At 40.8% G+C, this 21,117-nt stretch overlaps 1 protein-coding gene across 1 annotated transcript in view; it reads left to right on the forward strand.

The window, feature by feature from the left end:
* SLC12A8 (solute carrier family 12 member 8) overlaps window positions 1-16,965 on the forward strand; it is a 142,517-nt gene extending 125,552 nt beyond the window's left edge. The window contains exons 10-13 of the mRNA XM_007447604.1: window positions 5,221-5,318; window positions 5,875-5,992; window positions 13,432-13,492; window positions 16,701-16,965. Of these exons, the coding sequence (XP_007447666.1) occupies window positions 5,221-5,318; window positions 5,875-5,992; window positions 13,432-13,492; window positions 16,701-16,866 (443 nt within the window). The 3' untranslated portion in view covers window positions 16,867-16,965. The remainder of the gene's footprint in view (window positions 1-5,220; window positions 5,319-5,874; window positions 5,993-13,431; window positions 13,493-16,700) is intronic.
* Window positions 16,966-21,117: the final 4,152 nt, after the last annotated feature.

Here is a 21,117-nt window from a genome sequence, read left to right on the forward strand (position 1 = left end):
AGGCCTCTCACTGTTGTGGCCTCTCCCGTTGCGGAGCACAGGCTCTGGACGCGCAGGCTCAGCGGCCATGGCTCACGGGCCCAGCCGCTCCGCGGCATGTGGGATCTTCCCGGACCGGGGCACGACCCCGTTTCCCCTGCATCGGCAGGTGGACTCTCAACCACTGCGCCACCAGGGAAGCCCCAAAGCATATTATTTTTAAAGACAGGAAGGTCAACATCCAGATTCTACTAAAGAGAGGTCAGAAGAGATGAACACGCAGCTTACATTTGAAAAACCAGACTCATTCACTGTGCATTCAACAGACTAACTTTTATGGTTAAGTGTTGAATGCTGTTTGTAGCCAAAAATAGGCAGCTTTTATTGAGTCTGTCCCAGGTGCCTGGCACAGAGATAATCACTTAACACGTGGATTAGCTCAGCTCAGCTCAGATCTAGGCATTGTTATTACGTTTTTCCAGGTGACAAAGGTGAGGCTTAGGGAAGTTAAACAGTTGCTCAGGACAGGAGACAGCTAGAATTTGAACCCAGGTCCATCTCACTTTCGAGCGTGTGTTCTTAACCACTACACAAAGTGTATGCTGCTTGGGGCCAGTGTCTGTTATGAACTAGGCCATTGTACTGATTAACTGAGTCCAATTTAAACCACCATTGAGATATTTCATATCTGTTAAGCCGTCAAAAATTTAGATAAAAAACAGTAGGTCAGTGGTAATCGGGTATATGTACACATTGCTGGAAGCAATGTCAATGGATTCATTCCTTTTGGATCCATTGATTAAAGTTTTTCATCAAATTTGGGAGGTTTTTGGCCATGATTTCTTCAGAAATCAGCAGTTTTTCTGCCAGAGGGAGCAAACTTGTGGGTTGTGCCTTTATAAGTTCAATGTGGTGAGCAAAGTAGAGAATGGAATGGGGAAATCCTCAGCTTTGCTAGCCTGAGGAAGCGGACCCAGCTAGGGTGAGCAGTGGAACAGCCAGAAATTTAATGGGAAGATCCTAGAAATCAGACAGCTGTAGAAGGACTACAGCTCCCCACATCCCCCTGCTTGGGGAGCCTAAGAGAGACTGACAGAAGTCAAAGCCGGGGAGCCTGGAGAGCTGCAGCTTCGACTCTGCTTCCCAACCCACGCACAGATCTGCAGGCAGACTCTCAACCACTGCGCCACCAGGGAAGCCCTATATTTGATATTTTTAACATGCCTAATGCATGGTTGCTTACCTGTTTGTTGGTTTTGTGACTAAAGCTTGATACAGTTGCCTTCCCAGTTGTTATTCTAGCACTTCTAACACGAGAAGCGGTCTCCTCCCACCACTAGTCTGTAAGACTTATTTCTTCCAGCATAATCCTTGAAAAGAGAAAAAAAATTCCTTCTGTCATTTTGGAAGGGTTTTGAAACCATAGCTGTTCAGAATTCTGAATAATTGTCTGCCTGCATTGTCTGTCATACCTATTCAGAGTCATTGAGCATCATTGACTGAATTCTCCCTTGCATTGCTGATGTGTAAAACTGCACTGTGCTTGCCTGGAAGACACACCCCTTCCTATGAGTCTCCCTGGAGTTCCTCAGAAAACACATACACATACACACAACTCCCTCAGGTACAGCGTAATTGAGTTGGTGCAAGGTCAAGATCAAGTGTGAAGCAGTGAGCTTAACATTTGGCAAACCTCAGAGAGCCAGAAATCTAAGTTCTTCACCAATAGTGTTTCTTCTTAATAATCAATGGAGCAGCTGTATTTCACTAAGCCTGTGATTGAAAAAATGAATCATGCATTGCACATGTTGAAAGTATACAAGGTAATCAAAGACAGTCTTAACAGTGTCTTTTCTTTAAAGAAGAAAAAGCAGTAATAGAGCCATCAATTCAAATCAGTCACGCACCTTGGCAGAGTTCTTTAAAATCTATTTTATTGAAGTATAGTTACTTTATAATGTATTAATTTCTACTGTACAGCAAAGTGATTCAGTTATATGTATATATCCATTCTTTTTCCTATTCTTTTCTATTACGGTTTATCACAGGATATTGAATATAGTTCCCTGTGCTATACAGTAGGACCTTGCTGTTTATCCATTCTATATATAATAGTTTGCACCTGCTAATCCCAAACTCCCAATCCATCCCTCCCTCCCCCCCTCCCCCTTGACAACCATGTCTGTTGTCTATGTCTGTGAGTCTATTTCTGTTTTGTAGATAAGTTCATTTGTGTCATATTTTAGATTCCACATATAAGTGATATCATTTGGTATTTGTCTGTCTCTGTCTGACGTCACTTAGTATGATAATCTCTAGGCCCATCCATGTTGCTGCACGTGGCATTATTTCATTCTTTTTCATGGCTGAGTAGTATTCCATTGTATATGTGTGCCACATCTTCTTCATCCATTCATCTGTTGTTGGACATTTAGGTTGTTCCCATGTCTTGGCTATTGTGAATAGTGCCACAATGAACGTAGGGGTACATGTATCTTTTTGAATCATAGTTTTGTCCAGATACATGCCCAGGATTGGGATTGCTGGATCATATGCAACTCTATTTTTAGTTTTTTGAGGAACCTCAATACTGTTTTCCATAATGGCTGCACCAATGTACATTCCCACCAACAGTATAGGAGGGTTCCCTTTTCTCTACACCCTCTCCAGCATTTGTTATTTGTAGACTTTTTAATGATGGCCATTCTGACATATGAGGTGACACCTCATGGTAGTTTTGATTTGCATTTTCCTAATAATTAGCAATGATGAGCATCTTTTCCTGTGCTTGTTGGCCATCTGTATGTCTTCTTTGGAGAAATATCTATTTATGTCTTCTGGCAGAGTTTATTTCAATCCACAATTAATAAGGAGACACTTCTTGAGCACTTCCTATACACAGACCCCTACACGCCTAGATTTGGTATTTAGAGATACAAAAGACGGCCCTTGCCCTCAAGATATGGAGGTATAAAAGATAAGTATAATAGTTGGAAGTGTATGGTAAAGGCAGACATGGTGAGAGGATGAAGACTTCTCTGGGACCTAGGATGATTGGTCAGTCTTTTAGCCTACGTATGGGACATTTACTACATTCCAAGAGCTGTTCTAGGTGCTGGGGGTGTGGAACATGCTGAACAGACATAGAAGGTCTCTGCTGTCATTGAACTTGCATTCTAGCAGGGAAGACACATAATAAACAAGCAAACACACATACTGTGATGTCAGTAAGTGATAAATAGTATGATGAGTAATAAAGTGGGGTAACAGGATAGAGACTAGAGTGGGGCGGGTGGTTCTGTTTCAGATAGATTTTTCAGAAAAGATCTCTTTGAGAAGAGGATATTTTAATGGAGAACTGAATTGTATAAAGCAGTGAACCATGCAGAGATGTGGGAGAAGAGTTACAGGCAGAGGGAACAGCATATGTATAAAGGTACAGATGGAAACTGGATTGGCAAATTCCAAGAAGAGCAGAAGTCCAGCAGTGAGTGGAGAGGAGTGGGCGGGGGGAGAGAGGTAGGAGATGAGTATAGCAAGGAAAGCAGAGGTCAGTCCTGTGTAGGGCCATGCACTCCATGGTGATTATGACAGGTCACGGAAGGTTGTAGCTAGGGGTGTGATATGATCAGATCCAGCCTTAAGATGATCACTGGCTTCGTAAGGAATAGATTGTATAGAAGTAAGAGAAGGACCTAAAGCCTGTTTTGAGGTATATTAATTAAGGGAGGCTAAACTGCTATCACAAATAAACGAAAACACAGTGGCTCAAACACAATGGAAATTTATTTCTCACTTGCACTAACAGTCCAGGAAGGGTGTTCCAAATCAGTGGGAGGCTCTCCTGCATTCATTGCTTCAGGGACCCAGGCTCCTTCCATTTTTATGACTTCACCATCCCCTAAGTCCTCATAATGAGCAAAATCAAGACTGAGTTACCATGTTCTGATTTCGGGCACAGAGAAGAGGCACACCTACTCTCGCAAAGACTCTGGTGCAGAAGTGACACTCACCACTTGTGTTCACATTCCATTGGTGAGAACTTAGTCACATGACCACACCTAACTGCAATAAAGAAGAGTGCTGAGGACTGAATGAATGCTAGGATTCTCCAATATTTGGGGGTTGGAAGGAGGAGGTGATGCAGCAAAGGAGACTGAGAAGAAGTGGGCAGTGAGACAGGAGGAAAACTAGGAAACTGAGCCATCCTAGAAACCAAGAGAAGAATGTGTTTCAATAAGAAAAAGTGATCACATGTGTCAGGTGCTATCTGAAAGGTCAAGTAAGATGAGGAGCTGACCCTTGAATTTGAAAAGATTCAAGTCATTGCCAACCTTAGGAAGAGTCATTTTAGTGGAATGGTGTATACAACCCTAAAAGTAGGTTGAGGAAACAATGGAAGGTAGAAACCATATAGGCAATTCTTTTGAGAAGTTTTGCTATAAGGAAGACCAAAAAATAGGACAGTGGCTAAAGGGTGACCAGAAGGTATTTCTTTAGTTGGGAGAAATTACAGTGTATTTGTGTTTGATGGGGATGATCTAGTAGACTATGGAAAAATGGACGAAGCAAAAGCAAAATCCTTGAGCAGGGCACAAATACAGGGATGGGCCTTAGGTAGGAGCCAGAACTGTTCATCTACTCTGAAAACAGAAAGGCAGAAGAGAGGGTACAGATGAAAGTGGGTTGGCAGATTTGGTGATGAGAGGATATGAAAGCTGTCTTTTGAGAGGAGAGGTTGGAAATTTGTTACATCAGAGAGAAGGAGAAAGAGTTGACTAGGTATAAGACTTCTGAGTGGTGCTGAAGCATGGAAGCAGATGACATATCCAAGGGAGTACTTGCTGGGAGTCTTGGATCATGGAATCTAAGCTAGGTAAGAGGGTAGTGAAAAGAGGAGGTAGGTGATAGGAAGCAAAAACATACTAGGGCAAGTTGACTGAAGGTCCCTCTGTGGTCTATGAATAGTTGGGGTGGGAGACAGCAGAGCGAATGAGAAAAAATGGAGGTGATGGGCTGAGAGTAAATTGATTGAAATCACGATTTAGGAGGTGTAAGCTTTCTGGTAAAGACAAGCCTCAGTTGTGGCAAAGGGCATTAATGGTTGAGATGAGTGGAAGTTGTCTTTTAGGCTGAGTTACAAAATTGGAGAAGAGGAGCTCATAAGTATTTGCTAATAAAAATACTAGAGGGTTTGGTAACAAATTAGTAACCAAGGATTTTGGCTCATTTATTTTTTAGATTTCTTCCTAAAGTCCAGGCTCCAGGAACAAGATATCCAGAGGAGACCAACTTCTTTCTACACTCGCATATGCAACCCCTGGGTCTCCCTGTTGGGGGTGAGTAAGTTCATTTTGATCTCAACTGTCCTTGAGACTTAATTCAGGTGGATACATGTGTGATCTTGGGGTGGGAGTTGGGGGAGGAAAGAGGAGAGTCTCATTAGGAGCAATGTGATTTAACTGCCTGTTATATTAGAATTTAGATGAGGCTACATATGGCAAGATTACATTTAATGAACCACTTATTTTAATCAGTGGTTTGCTTTTTAAATAATTAATCATCCCTGATAAACTCTGGATCACCTAATTTCTAGATATGCCATATTAGCATAATTTTACTCTAACTTGTTTCTCCTAGAAAGGAGTAGAACAAGGACCTAGGATAGAATGTCTATTTATTGATTGTTTTGATTAGAGGGTACTTTCAGGAGGATGTCTTCTCAAATATCTACTTTAGAGGGTTTTTTTTAATTATGAGTGAACTTCAATTATTCAGACTTACAGAGTGTTCAGAGGTTGATGAGAGGCCTTGTTTCTTAAGGCCCTAGCCTTGTGGCTTGCTTACTGTGTGTTTAAACCATTAGCTGACTTGCACTTCCTTCTGTTTCCACAGGCTGTTGGGTCCCTTCTCATCATGTTTGTGATCCAGTGGGTCTACACCCTGGTTAACATGGGTGTTGCTGCCATTGTGTATCTCTACATTGGTTGGACCAGTTCCGGGCTTCACCTTGGTAAGCAACAGAGTCATTTTGCCACCACCTCCTTTCTTCTCTTTTAGCATTTATTGAAAAAAACCCGTTTCGAACACCTACTAAATGCCAACACTGACTCAGATACAAATCCCGCTTTCAAGGAGCTGACAGTCTAGGAGAAAAAATATGGCATGCGCATAAATGATAACAAATGAAAAATAATAATAAATCGTGAGGTTTGTAAGACATGTAGAAGTAAAGTGGATGACAACAATAGCACAAGGGCCAGGAGGGAAGAAATGGGGATATACTGTTGGAAGTTTCTTATAGTATATGTAAAGTACTAAAATATCACTTAAAGGTAGACTGTGGTGAGTTAAAAATGTGTACTACAAACCCTAAAGCAACTACTAAACTACCAGTATACCTTGGAAATAGTGTGAGTTCAGTTCCAGATCACTGGAATATTGCAATAATGCGAGTCAGACAAATATTTTTGTTTCCTAGTACATATAAAAGTTATGTTTACACTGTACGGTAGTCTGTTAAGTGTGCAATAGCATTATGTCTTAAAAAACAATGTACATATCTTAATTTTAGAATACTTTATCGCTAAAAAAGGCTAACTGTCATCTGAGCCTTCATCGAGTCATAATAGTAACATTAAAGATGACTGATCGCAGATCACCATGAGAAATATAATAATAATGAAAAAGTTTGAAATATTGTAAGAATTACCAAAATGTGACACAGACACAGAAAGTGAGCAAATGCTGTTGGGGAAAGGGCCCTGATAGACTTGCTTGATCCAGGGTTGCCACAAACCTTCAACTTGTAAAAGATGCTATACTGAGAGGCACAGTAAACAAAGTGCAGTAAAATGAGGTATGCCTCTAACACAGCAAAGAATTACAAGTAATAAGTCAATAAAGGGGATAAAATTGAATTAAAAATACTCAGATCAACGTTAATTAGAAAAAAGAGAAAAAGATAATAGACCAAAAACAAATAGCAAGGTGGTTTATATAAATCTAGCCATATCAATAACCACACTAATTTTAAATAGTCTAAACACTCCCAATCAGGGACTTCCTTGGTGGCGCAGTGGTTAAGAATCCACCAGCCAATGCAGGGGACACGGGTTTGAGCCCTGGTCTGGGAAGATCCCACGTGCCGTGGGACAACTAAGCCCGTGTGCCACAACTACTGAGCCTGCGCTCTAGAGCCCATGAGCCACAACTACTGAAGCCTGCACGCCACAACTACTGAAGCCCGCGCACCTAGAACCCGTGCTCCGTGACAAGAGAAGCCACCACGACGAGAAGCCCGAGCACCGCAATGAAGAGTAGCCCTAACTCAAGGCAACTAACTAGAGAAAGCCCACGCGCAGCAACGAAGACCCAACACAGCCAAAAATAAAAATAAATAAATTTTAAAAATTTTAAAAAGATAATTAAAAAAATAAAATGAAATAAACACTCCCAATTAAAAGGTCTAAGCACTGAGATTGTCAGATTGAATATAAAAGCATGATCCAACTATATGCTATCTACAAGAAACCGACTTTCAATATAAAGACACAAATAAGTTAAAAGTAAAAGGATGGGGGCTTCCCTGGTGGCACAGTGGTTGAGAGTCCGCCTGCCAATGCAGGGGACATGGGTTCGTGCCCCAGTCCGGGAAGATCCCACATGCCGCGGAGCGGCTGGGCCCGTAAGCCATGGCCGCTGAGCCTGCGCGTCCAGAGCCTGTGCTCCACAACGGGAGAGGCCACAACAGTGAGAGGCCCGCATACCGCAAAAAAAAGAAAAAAAAAAAAAAAAGTAAAAGGATGGAAAAAAGATATATCATGGTAAGATAAATCAGACAAAGCTGGAGTGCCTATATTAACATCAGACAGAGTAGATTTCAGAGAAAAGAATATTACCAGGGATAAAGAGAGTCATTTCATAAAGACAAAGGGAAAATTAATCAAGAAGACATAATAAATCTTAACATTTATGCACTTAAAAACAGAGCTTTGAAATATAAAAAAACAAAGCCTGATAGATCTGCAATAATAAGTAGAAAAATTCTCAGTTACAGTCATAGATTTCAACACCTCTCTCTCAATAACTGATAAAACAAGTAGGCAAAAAATCAGTAGGGCTTTAGAAGACTTGAATAATGTTATCAATAAACCTGGCCAAATTGATATTTATAGAATATTCTACCTAACAACAGCAGAATATATATTTTTAAGTGTACATGAAACATTTGCGAGCATAAACCATATTCTAGGACATTTTTTAAAGTCTCAGAAAGTTTAAGGGTATTCAAGTCAATTCAAGAACAAAAGGGGAAGTAAATTAGAAATAAATACCAGAAAGATATCTGGAAGATTCCCAAATATTTAGAAACTAAAGAACACTGAATAACACTAAATGACTAAGAACACTAAGGAGCACTAAGTAAACTAAAGAAACTAAATAACTCATGGTTCAAAGGAGAAATAAGTAAAACTTAAAAGTATTTGAACTGAATGAAAATGAAAATATAACATCAAAATTGTGGGACGCAGCTAATTCACTACTTAGAGGGAAATTTACTGTGTCAAATGCTTATATTAGAAAAGAAAAAAATGTCTCAAAATAATAACGCTGGTTTCCCACTTAAGAAGCTAGAGGAAAAGAGCAAATTAAACCCAAGTAAGGTGAAACAGGGAAACCATGAAGATCAAAGTAGAAATCAATAAAATATAAAACAGGGAAAAATAGAGAATGCCAGTGAAACAAAAAGCTGGTTATGTGAGATCAATAAAATTAACAAACCTCTACCCAGACTGATCAGAATAAAAGGAGAGGAAACACAAATGCTCAACACCAGGAGTGAGAGAAATGACATGACTGGAGAGTCTACAGACATTAAAAAGGAAAATAAGGAAGTGTTTTAAACAGCTTTATGCAATAAATTTGACAGATGAATTGGACAAATTCCTCAAAAGATACAAACTATCAAATATCAAAGCTCACTCTAGAAGACATATAGGGCTGCTTAGGTCATCTATGAAAGAAATTAAACTTGTCATTAAAAAACCTTCCCATAAAGAAAACCTTGGGCCCAGATGGCGTCACTAACGAAACCTATCTAACACTTAAGGAAGAAAGGATATCAGTTTGATACAAATGCTTCAGAAGACTGCACACCAATATCCCTCATGAACATAGATATAAAACTTCTTAACAAGACTTTAACAAATTGAATACAAAATAATATAAAAAGCATAATAATACATCGTAACCAAATGGGTTGTCCTAGGAATTCAAGGTTAGTTTAACATTCTCCCTCTCTCTTTTTTTAAATTTTTATTGGCGTATAGTTGCTTTACAGTGTTGTATTAGTTTGTGTCTGTACAGCAAAGTGAATCAGTTATATGTATACATATATCCCCTCTTTTTGGATTTCCTTCCCATTTAGGTCACCACAAAGCACTGAGTAGAGTTCCCTGCGCTATACAGTAGGTTCTCATTAGTTATCTATTTTAGTTATCTATCAGTTCTCAGTAGTTATCTGTTTTGTACATAGTAGTGTATATATGTCAATCCCAATCTCCCAATTCATCCCACCTCTCCTTCCCCCACTTGGTGTCCATACATTTGTTCTCTACATCTGTGTCTCTATTTCTGCTTTGCAGATAGGTTCATCTGTACCATTTTTCTAGATTCCACATATATGCATTAATATACAATATTTGTTTTTCTCTTTCTGACTTACTTCATTCTGTATGACAGTCTCTAGGCCCTGATTTAACATTCTTAATCAATCAATGTAATTCACCATATTTACAGACTAGAAGAGGAAAACTACAAAACATTTTGAGAGGAAATTAAAGAAGAAATTAAAGAAATAAATAAAGATTTATACTATATTCATGAATCGAAGATTCAATTCAATATTCTTAAGATGACCTTTCACCTCAGAATTTTCTATAGATTAGATTATAATCCCAATCAAAATCTCAGCTGCCTTTTTTGTAGGAATTGGAAAGCAGATCCTAAAGTATTTATATGGAAATTCAAAGGACCTAGAATAGCCCAAGCAACTTTGTAAAAGAAAAACAAAGTTGCAAGACTTAACACTACCTGATTTCAAAACTAACTGTAAAGCTAAAGTAATCAAGACAGCATGGTAATGGAATCAAGATAGATAAAAAAAATCAATGGACAGAGTAGAGAGTCCAGAAATTGCAAAGGCAATTCAGTGGAGGAAAAAATAGTCTTTTCAGCAAATGCTGCTGGAACAATTGGAAATCCACAAGCAAAAAACAAACTTCATACATCATACAATGTAAAAATAGCTCGAAATGGATCCTAGAAAATATAGGGAAAAAATTTGTGACTATGAGTGAGACAAAGATTTCTTGGATACAACACCAAAAGCAGGAAAAAAAAATTGATAAATTGGACTTCATCAAAATTAAGGACTGTTCCTCCAAACACACCGGTAAAGGAATGCAAAGGCAAGCCATAGACTATGAAAAATATTAGCAAATCACATGTTTGAAAAGGACTTGTACCTAGAATATATAAAAACCCTTAAAACTCAGTAATAAGAAAACCACAAAAAATTTTAAATGGGCATAAGTTTTAAATAGGTTTCAGCAAAGAACACATATGGTTGACAAATAAGTACGTGAAAAGGTATTCAGTGTGATTAGTCATTAAGAAATGCAAATTAAAACCACAATATAATATTATTATACACCTATCAGGGTGATTAAAATTAAAAATACTGATCATGCCAAATGTTGGCAAGGATGTGAAGCAGCTAGAGCTATCATATATAGCCGATGAAAATGTAAAAATAATACGATCACTTCGTGAAACCATTTGGCAGTGTATTAAAAAAATTTATATCTGCTATATGAATTAGCCACTGTACCCCTAGGTATTTACCAAAGAGAATTAAAAGCATACGGGCATACAAAAACGTGTATATGAATATTTATAGCAGCTTAGTTTGTAACAGTCAAAAACTGAAAACAGTTCACATGTCCATCAACAGGTTACTCTATAAGCATAGTATAGCCATATAACGGAATACTATTTCATAATAAAAAGAATGAACTATCGATATATGCAATAGCATGAATCTCAAAATAACTGTGCTGAGTGAAAGAAACCAGAAAAAATGAGTACATAATGTAATATTTTACATAAATACATATGTAATTATTAAAAATGCAAACTAATCTCTAATGACAGCACTATCAGCGGTTGCCTTTGGATGAGGGTGGGAGTGTGGATACGAGGGAGGGAGGTCTTATGAAGTGGCTTGAGGGAGCTTTTGGAGGGGATGGATATGTTCATTATCTTGCTTTTAGTGATGATTTCACAGTATATGCATGTGTCAACACTTACCAAATTGTACACTTTAAATGCATGTAGTTTGTTCTAAAAATGTACCTGGGATTTGTTTTAATCAGGTATGATAAGACACACAGACACAGAAATTATTATCATGAAGAAAGAAGTTTATACTCACAGATCCCTAGGAACAGGAGGGTCATGCAGGGCCACAGCGGAGAGGACCAGGGTTGGTCAGGAGGCAAAAGAGGAAGTGGGGAGAGCATGGCCCATAGCCTTTATTAGGCTTTTAGTGGGAAAGAATGGACAAGGCAGGTAGGTAGCTGAATAAGTTTAGGATTAGGTAGTTTGAATAATTTCAGGGAACTCTAGGTTATAGGGGTGGTCTCTAGTTGTCTGGTTTTTGGCCCTGGGGTGATTTAAGGCAGGGGAATATTGGCTTGATGTGTGAGAGCTTGATAAAGGAGATGGTTGGGGGCGTGGGCTCTGGATTGGTCGGTTTGTATATCAAAGGTGTGCTCGTAGGGGAGTTGTTTCCTATCTCTAGGAATTAGCACCTCTAGGATCAAGACCCCAAGTGCCAGAGCATCAAGAATAAGGAAAGGAAGAAAATATTATCAATACTCTGTTTACTGTATGTCAGTTATTCCTCAATAATAAAGCTGTTTTCAAAATACATTCAAGAGCCCTTTTCATCAAAATTCTACAATGTCTCAATTTTTTAAATAAAGTAATTATGTAGTTTTAAGTCCTAACTAAATCAGATGGACCATAACAATCCAGGCAAACTGAAAAAAAATGCTTCCAAATTAGAATAGTCTGATATACATTTTTGAAAGAAATGCACTTCAAACACTTGAATCACACGTACATTAAAAATAATGCTTTAGAAAAAGTCATACTAAGGGTCCTTATATCAGCTAATTTAATGGAGAAAATATATTTTAATTAACATAGTGATTACATCAGTGATTGCTTCTGAATTTCTTAGAAGTTAGTTTGATCCTAAGAAATTTAAATATTTCCCAGAAATTTATTTACAGGAAAGTATGAAATCAAATTTCGGGCCAATCTTCATCTAAAATTTAGATAATTTAGAATCTAAATGAGCATAAATAGGTAGGACCAGTTAATAGAATATTTATGTTTATTTTCTAAATACATGTTATCAGCTGCATACTGTTGACATTAGTCAAGATTCTAACATAAGCCTCTTAAAATAACGCTCACTTCCTGATCATGTATTGAACATGATCTAATTAACCAATTTTCAACCAGCCATACACACACACACACACACACACACACACACACACACACACACACTCACACATATATATATAAAATATGAATCTGGTGGAGTGAATATATATAATTTGGAAAAGCATTTTATAAAATTACATTTCATTTGCTTTCCTAAAGTTATATATAATTCATTTTGTGAGATTTTTAAAAAACTCACACCAAAGGAGAAATGGATTTTAAAAAAAAAGCTTTTTTAAAAAAGTTGATAAACCATATTCTAGACAGTGTGTCTGATGTCAGGATATTTGGTCACTATCAACAACAATCTCATTTCAAACTTCAGCACTAACATTTCCACATGGTATTCCACAGGTGCTATTTGATTCACCCAGCACCTGAAGAAAACTTCCTAAGGGCCAGATCCTGTGGCTGTTGTGCTGTGTGTGTTACCAGATGAAAAAGATGTGCTTCCTGTCCTCAAAGAGTGTATTGGTCTAGTAGGGGACTTTATAGTTATAGTCTACTTAAACACATAATCAGTTTGAATCTAAGGGAAAAAAATTATCAAAATTTTAAAAAATTAAAAATTCCGAAGACTGAAGTTAGCAAGTCCTGTGCTTCTTTCTCTATAAATGCATTCAGTTTCTTTCTTGGGATTTTGGAGTTTAGAAATCAACTTTTGGAAACTACATATAAGTATGAAGTCCTTAGCAGGTTGCTGTCAGAGTATTACAATGAATGTTGTTTGGTTAGACTGAAAAAGGAAAAAAAAATTTTTTTGTGCTATTGTGTGTGTGTCAGGGGATGTATATTTATCTCATTAAACCTAGGATTCTAGATGCATACATAGAGCCTTCATAAACGTTTATGTCTATGTCTTCCCTGCAGGTTTAGCTTCCAACTTCAGCCTTTTCAGATGGATGAGGTCTCTTCTGATCCCCTCCTACAGGTCTGTGCCAATCTGGGGCCAGGATGAGGGGCCTGGGACATGCTAAGGGTGTTTCTTTTCTAGCTGGGCTTGGGTGAATTGTGGTGTGAATACCTGACGATTGAGAACCTCAAGGAAACTCAGCCTGCTCCTCAGGGCCCTCCACCACCCAGCCTCCCTGCTTTAGCTTCTCAGAAGCTTCCTTTGGCCCATGTCCTCTTGTCTTCTTATCCTCAGGAATCATGAACAGAGGCTTTCTTTAGAATCTGGTTGCAGAGTGATATAAGTCAAGAGAGTTACTCTCAGTGAGTTCACAGTCTAAGACACACTAGCATTAGTACTCACACACAAGACCAAGGCCCAGAGAACTCCCATTCTTCCATCCCAGGTCAGAGGTAGTTGACATGACTGTATTGGTGAAAGTGCAGAGGCCAAGTACAGAAACAGAGTCGCGATCCTGCCGGATTTCTGTGGGACCTCCATGTTCTAATATTCAGGGAAAGGGAAGAACAGACTTTCCTGAGAAACAGGAGAAGGCCTCACAGGGAAGGTCAGCTTTCATGAGTGCCCTAATCTCTCTCTTCCTCCTCTACCCTTCCAGTGCCAATGCCTCCTCACCTTTGAAGGCCTCAAGACTCTGGAAATTACCTCCCTCCCCTTGCAATATCAGTGAGGGGCCAAAGCTACAGGCTGGGAAAATCCAGGCAGAACCCAACTAAGTGTTTATTTGGTTTCATTTTGTTGGTTTGTTTTCGAAACTCTAGAAGGCTGGGTTGCCCTTGCCAATATTTCCACCTCCCACGCCCAGACGTTGCTGATGGATTATGGGACCCTTTCCCATTGATCCCAGATGTGAGGTCAGAATTTTTTTCCCCATTTTTTTTATTGTGGTAAAATACACATACCATAGAATTTTTTAAAGTATACAGTTTAGTGGTGTTAAGTACATTCATCCTGTTATGCAGCCGTCACCTCCAAGCACCTCCAGAGCTCTTCATCTTGCAAAATGGAAACTCTATACCCATTAAACAATAACTCCCCATTCCTCCCTCCCAAGAATGCTTCTTAAGACAACTCTTTATAAGCACTGCCAATCTGTTCAAGTTGGCCCAAGAAATGAAGGCTGGATGCTAGATCCAGCATCAAATGATGATGAAAGGAGCAGGAAACCAACAAGGAGAGGGCTGGCCTCTCTGCCTCTCTTCCAGGCTGAGGCACCAGGTTGGGTGACTCAGATCACAGCACTGATCTGAGATCACTGCACTGATCCATTTTCCCCAGCCTCCTAGGCCTGAGGGCAAGTAGAGTTTAAGTGGAAATAGATTCTGTGTGAAAGCTGCCTGCAGATTCTGGAGCTACAGCTGGTGTGTGGTTGAGAGTATTTGGCCTTATCTGATTTTACATGAATATTTTTAGGTATTGTAGGCTTTGAAAGCCTACAGATGACCATGGGAAGTCACTACTCTTTTCTGGACTCTGAATTTCTGGAATTTCACCTCTGAGATCACTGTTGTGCAATGTGGAAAGAAGAATGTATTAGGAGGAGATTATTCTTAGAAAAGGGCAGTACTTTGGTTGGAAGAGAACCTAGTCCACACTATTCATAGCTCTGTGAGCTTGTGGAGTGGTTGGTGGAGGCCTCAGCTAAGTCTCAGTGTCAAATTTGCTGGCCTCATCATGGTGACTGAGCGATATTTTGTGATGGTTGTTCAGGAGGGTGAAAGGACTAAGAAATGGTGATCCATTTAAAAGTAGAAATTGGTAGCTGTGTTTTCTCTTTTGTAATTTTGAGTTTTTTTCACACCTGTTGCCCCAGATGCTCTTCAAAACCAAAGAAGAATAATATTGTAGGGTGTTTCGGGTGAAGGAATTTGGCTGTTACTTCCTCTGTTACACCTACAGTTCCCAGAATTATGTGAAATTAAGCCTGACCTTAAGAAAGCTTCCTTTCCTGAAGTCCTAGCAACTGCCCAGGTGAGACCTCTTAGGCCATTCTAGACTAGAAAGTGAAGTGTATTATTTCCCTGAGCTCAGAAAAATACGATGGTTTTACCTTAAAAAAAAAAAAAAAAAAAGCATTTACAAGAAAGTTCACTGGCAAAAACACATGTTGACTGGTATGGCATTTCTGTCACTTCCTAACCTTACTTCTTGAAGATTCAACCTTTATAGAAGTTAATTCATTTCTCAGAAAACCTCAACCCACCTAATTTAGACGTGTTCTCATCAAGCAGCTGCAAAACCTTAGTCGTGTGATCCAAACTCCTATAACAGCACGTTTTTCTAGTCAGCGAAGCTTTCTGCTTAAGTTCCACAGATTTATAACAAGGTTTCTACCAGTTTTTTATAACTATCAAATATATTCCTTATTTAAACAGTTGAGCGCTGCTACTTATAAAGCAAGTGATTCTCTTAGGGTAAAGTTTTAAGAGAAAATCTATGCCTAAGGTGTGATTTCAGGACCTAGCATAGGCGGAAGGAACTAGAAGGGGCCTGAGAAGGTGATGAAATAGAGGCACAAGGAGGTGAAGAGGTTTGCCTGAGGCCACCAGCCTGCTTCGTGGCAGAGCTGTGACTGTCTCTGTCTTCTATAGATACCCTGGCTGCCAGGTCTTTCCTTACTCCTTTCTGCTGTCAGCAGTTCCTTCACGCATCGCTAACATTTTTCTTTACCAGTTTATTCCAACTCCAACTCTTATGTGGACCCTTCAGTGACAATGGAATCCGTATTGGGACTCGCTCTTTGCCTTAGGCCAGCTTGGTGCCAAAAGCCTTTGCACTTTACCGTGTAGCTGCTTGCTCTGTAAACCTCGGCTCTGGAAATCATTCCTCACTCAACTTTCTTTCCAGTGAACCAAAGAGAAGGTTTCTCTTTCTCCTCACCTCAGCTTTCCAGCCTCTCCATTCCATTATTTCATTTGACAAGAAAGCCAAGGAAAGCTACAGAGCCCCAACACAACAGCATTTGGAAGGTTATTTTTATAGTTTTATACATTTCTACTAAAAGAAGCTAAATATCACTCTTTGATGCTTATTTCTCATACTTTGGGTTCATGAAGGATTGTACACATAGCTTTCAACAGTTACGTTGTTTAATACATGTTTATTAATGAACACGAGCACATTTTGCAAATCATTTCTCCATTCCAGAGGAGACTTACCGCCACTGGTTAGCGTTTGGTCTTTCCTTCTTTCCTTCTGACCGTCCTCCGTGTTTCTCTCACCAAAGGAACCTGCGATCCCACCAAGAGCAGATAATTTTGGTGCCGTCCCTGGCTGGGGTTGACATGGAGATGACTCAGCTCACCCAGGAGAACGCAGACTTCGCCACCCGGGATCGCTATCACCACTCCTCCCTCGTGAGCCGGGAACAGCTGATGATGCCTCGGTACTAGAGTACTGAGTCGTCAGTACTAGGCAGCCTGGGACCCTCCCCTCGTGTAGCTGTCCAGGGTACAGTGGACCCAAATCCCAGAACCTCTGTGAAGCTGGTTCTCCTCGGTAAGAAACTCAAAGACCTGTCCTCCCCCTGTCATTTTGGATGATGGAAATGTGCATTCTGGTCTGGAGCACCACGGCTAACCAGGGGACCCACTGCAATGGCGGTGGCCCCTGAAACACGCCTCCAGTCTGAAGAGCTCCATGTGGACCCCAAGACTTGCAGGTGTCCAGACCAGATTGCTTGTTCTGAGTGCCACAGTAAATGGTTATTTAAATTTTTATTTCATTATTTATTCCTTGAATAAATAATATGCTTACATGGTTCCAAACCCCAAAGTAGAATCGTATATATAGTGAAAAGTCTCCCTCCCATCCTTGTTTGTCATCTGCTCAGTTCCTACCCGCTACCCCAGAGATAACCACTCTTCTTAGACAACACTCCCCACATTTCGTTACGAATGTACAAGCAAATAGGAATGTGGATTTTTATTACTCCCTCTTCATCCACAGAAGGTAGCATATCATACATGTGTTCTGTACCTTGCCTTTCCCCTTAACAATCTATCTTGGAGACATTTCCGTATCAATACGTATGCCGTTTCCTCATCCTTTTTCATTATATGAATGTGCTATAATTTATTTCATCAGTTCCACAGTGATGGCATTTGGATTGTTTCCAGTCTTTTACTATTAGAATCAGTTCTGCAGTGAATAATCGTGTTCATATGTACAAGCATAACGAATATCTGTAGGATAAACTCCCAAAAGTGGAATTGCAAGATCAAAAGGTACATGCATTTGTAAGCTATTATCGTTTGGTGAAGGTCTTTTTAATTAAAAAGTTAAATTAGCATGAATTACTTAATGGTGACTCAACATTCTCAAAAGCACGCGTGGTGCCCCACGCTCTGGACACCTTTGCAGCCGTTTTGCAGTATGAACACATGAGGGGACAGGACAATTTGGGTTCCTCTTTGAGCTCAGTGTGGCATTCATCACAGGCATCCAGTCTGGGGGCCAGGGCCCTGGCTGCACCTACATGAGTTCAGCCCTGGCCCAGAGTTGGTGGTTTCACCACTGAACCATGGAGGGAGGTACTGTTGGATCAGTTCTGACCTCTTTCTTCTGTAATAGAGCTTCTCAAAGTCAGTGTGCTAAGAAACCCGGGAGGCTTGTTAAAAGTGCACATTTCTGCAGCTCAATCCTGGAGGTGAAGCTTGGGGGTGAGTCGTGGACTGTACATTTTTAATGAGTTCCTCAACACAGGTGACCCTTGGACGCCATTTTGAAAAGCGCTGACCTGTTGGATGAAACGGGCTTAAAGCAAGTTGGGGGTGGGAATGTCATGATTAGGGGCCAGTTAGGTCTCAACCTTCTCTCTGAGAAAGTGAGATCTGTTGATAGTTTATGCTTACCGTTCACAGTGAGATCTAGTTTATAATTACTGTTCATGGACCTTTGGGGTTAAATAGCAGACTTCCAAATATCATTAGAAACAATGTAAAGAAAGCAAACACTGAGTTAACTATAGGCATATGGGAAATCATTAAAGACAATATTCATGAAGGGCTGAGTTAGTGTTCTCTGAAGGCCCTTTTTAAGAAGAAGCCGCACTAGTTTCCTGTAGCTGCTGTAACAAATTACACAAACTGAGTAGCTTAAATCAACAGAAATTTATTCTCTCACAGTTCTGGAGGCCAGATGTCCAAAATCGGTATCACTGAGCTGAAATCAAGGTGTTAGCAGGACTCTGCTCCCCTCCAGAGGCTCTAGGGGGGAATTTGATCCTTGCATGTTCCAGCTGCTGGTGGCTGCTGGCATTCTGTGACTCGTGGCCACATCACTCCCATCTTTAAGACCACCACCTTCAAATCTCACTCAGTGTGACCACACTGCCTTCTCCTGTGTGCACCTGACGTGGGCCTCTGCCTCCCTCTTATAAGGATACATGTGATTGCATTTAGGGTCCACCCAGGTAATCCAGGATAATCTCCTCCTCTCAAGAGTCTTAACTTCATCACACCTGCAAAGGCCTTGGCAAATGAGGAAACATCCCCAGGTAACAGAGATTGGGCGGTGGATATATTTGGGGGAGCCATTTTTCAGCCAGCCCCAGAAGGCTTTACTGATTCAGCTTTTGGCTCTTTTGAATTCTGGATAACAAGCTAAAAAAGTATCCCCTCTGAAAAAGATGGTCCTGGGTTTGAAAACCATGTACAGCAGAAGATGCAAGTATCCAAGATGAGCACTTTCCCGATATGATTAACTTTATGGAAAAAAGTAAGAGAAGAATGGGTATGAGAGAGAATTCCAGCATTTGACTGGGTGTTGGGGGTACCGAAATGGCAGACGCTAAACACTCGAACCTCTACGTAGGTCCAAGTATCTTGTATTTAAACAAAACCATATTGTATAAATAGTAATAGTAATCAGTAAAGCAGTAACGGAATCTTAGCCTGGGCTCCCCAGAAGGCAGAAGTTTATGTGCCATTGCTTTACTGGGGGGTACATTCAGGGAAGGAGTGAGAGAAAAGAGTGGAACAGGTGAGGAGGCATGACATTGGGTTAGTGACCCTTTAGTATCATGTGCAACGGAACACTTGGTCTCAGAGGACCCTTCTGAGAGATGATAGGAATACCCGTGTCTCATGACCCCTTTGCAGAGGGAGGAAGGGATGAGAATTCATCCACTGGTTCCTGTTTCCCATAGTCAAAGGCTAGCCTTGAGGGGCATTAACACGCGCCCCGCCCCCGCCACCCCACACTTGTGATTTGAACTTGTGTGAGTACCTAGCGAGTTCTGCTGCAAGCGGCTACTCTGTGGACATGAGGCACTGTTGGGTTTGTGTGCGTTAAATTGACTGGAGCCCGGCAGAACTGGTTGCTGTGGTGGTGGCTGAGATGCACCAGCCTCAGCTCCAGAATCAGGTGGAGCAGAGAGGATCTGAGGTGGCATATAAGAGGTATCGTGTACTGTCCGTGTATGCCGGAGGTCAGCAGTAAGTTCAGGTTGTCAGAGAAGTGAGACATCTATGACACTGGATCATTCAGAGAGAGTTCGGTTATCTAAAGCATGCTAAAAGTGCCAGCACAGTCAGGATATTTGGCAGTGAGACTAGCAACATTTTCTTAAAAAGACAAAGGGAGGGATCCCTAGACTAAAGGTCTAACAAAGGAGTGCACAGTTGTAGGGGGAAACGTCGGAAGGAGTGAGGGTCACATTAGATCTTCTGGGACCACGAATGTCTCCCTTCAGGCCACACCGTTTACAAATTTATCCGTCTAATGGTCCATCTATCCACCAGGCCATCTAACCATCTACCCACTCACCCATTGATCCATCCATTCACTCAGCCATCCACCCACCCTCTGACCAGCCGTCCTTCTACCCGTCCATGCACCCATCCGTGGCTGGGGCAATTGTACACCTGCCTCAGACCACCTCACCTGAGCCGAGTACACCTCACCAATCTCAGAGCTTTGTAATGTAAAAATACGGTTGCAGGCCATTCAGACAGAAATGAACTAACTCCTCAGTCATCACCCTCAAACTTTCAAGGTGAGTACCGCCCAGTTCTAGAGCATTCTTGAACTCAGGACTAGGAACCAGAACAGGGGTCATTTTCTCAGATGTCTCTGGGAGTCATGCTAACAAGTCCTCTGACCTACACAATAGGGTGCGTCCTGCACAAACGATTATAAGTCAGTGTGGAAGTTTGAGGTTCAGGATTTCATCGTCCTACCTTCCGTCCAGGTTTCTGATTGAGGAAGTATATTTAAGGATGGGAAGCACTGTGCCAGTTTACGTATCGATACCTGGACAAGGGTATAAGGGTGGTAGCAGAGAATGCAGCTGAGGTCAGAAGGTTGAAGCAAAGCCTGTCATGTCTAACTTTCTTCCTCTTGAATCAAAGAATCCACTTCTCTCAGACCCTTGGTTGAGGAGCTGGAATCAAGAGAGAGAATGACCAGCTGGGCTCATCACCCAATAACACGTGGGCAGAGATCATAAAGTGATCACCTTTCAGCTCCAGGCTCTACCTGCCAATGAACTGTGGCCCCAGACCTGACCAATCAGACTGGCCTCCCCCATCCCATGGGGAGGAGCTAATACTGACTGATAGTGGGGGCTGAGGTGTTCCCTCTGCCTCTGGTATAGCAGGAGGGAGCTTGGGTGGTAGCTCCATCCTCTCCATGGAGGAGGA

The sequence above is a fragment of the Lipotes vexillifer genome, unplaced genomic scaffold, assembly GCF_000442215.2.
Source record: "Lipotes vexillifer unplaced genomic scaffold, Lipotes_vexillifer_v1.1 scaffold823, whole genome shotgun sequence".
NCBI lineage: Eukaryota > Metazoa > Chordata > Mammalia > Artiodactyla > Lipotidae > Lipotes > Lipotes vexillifer.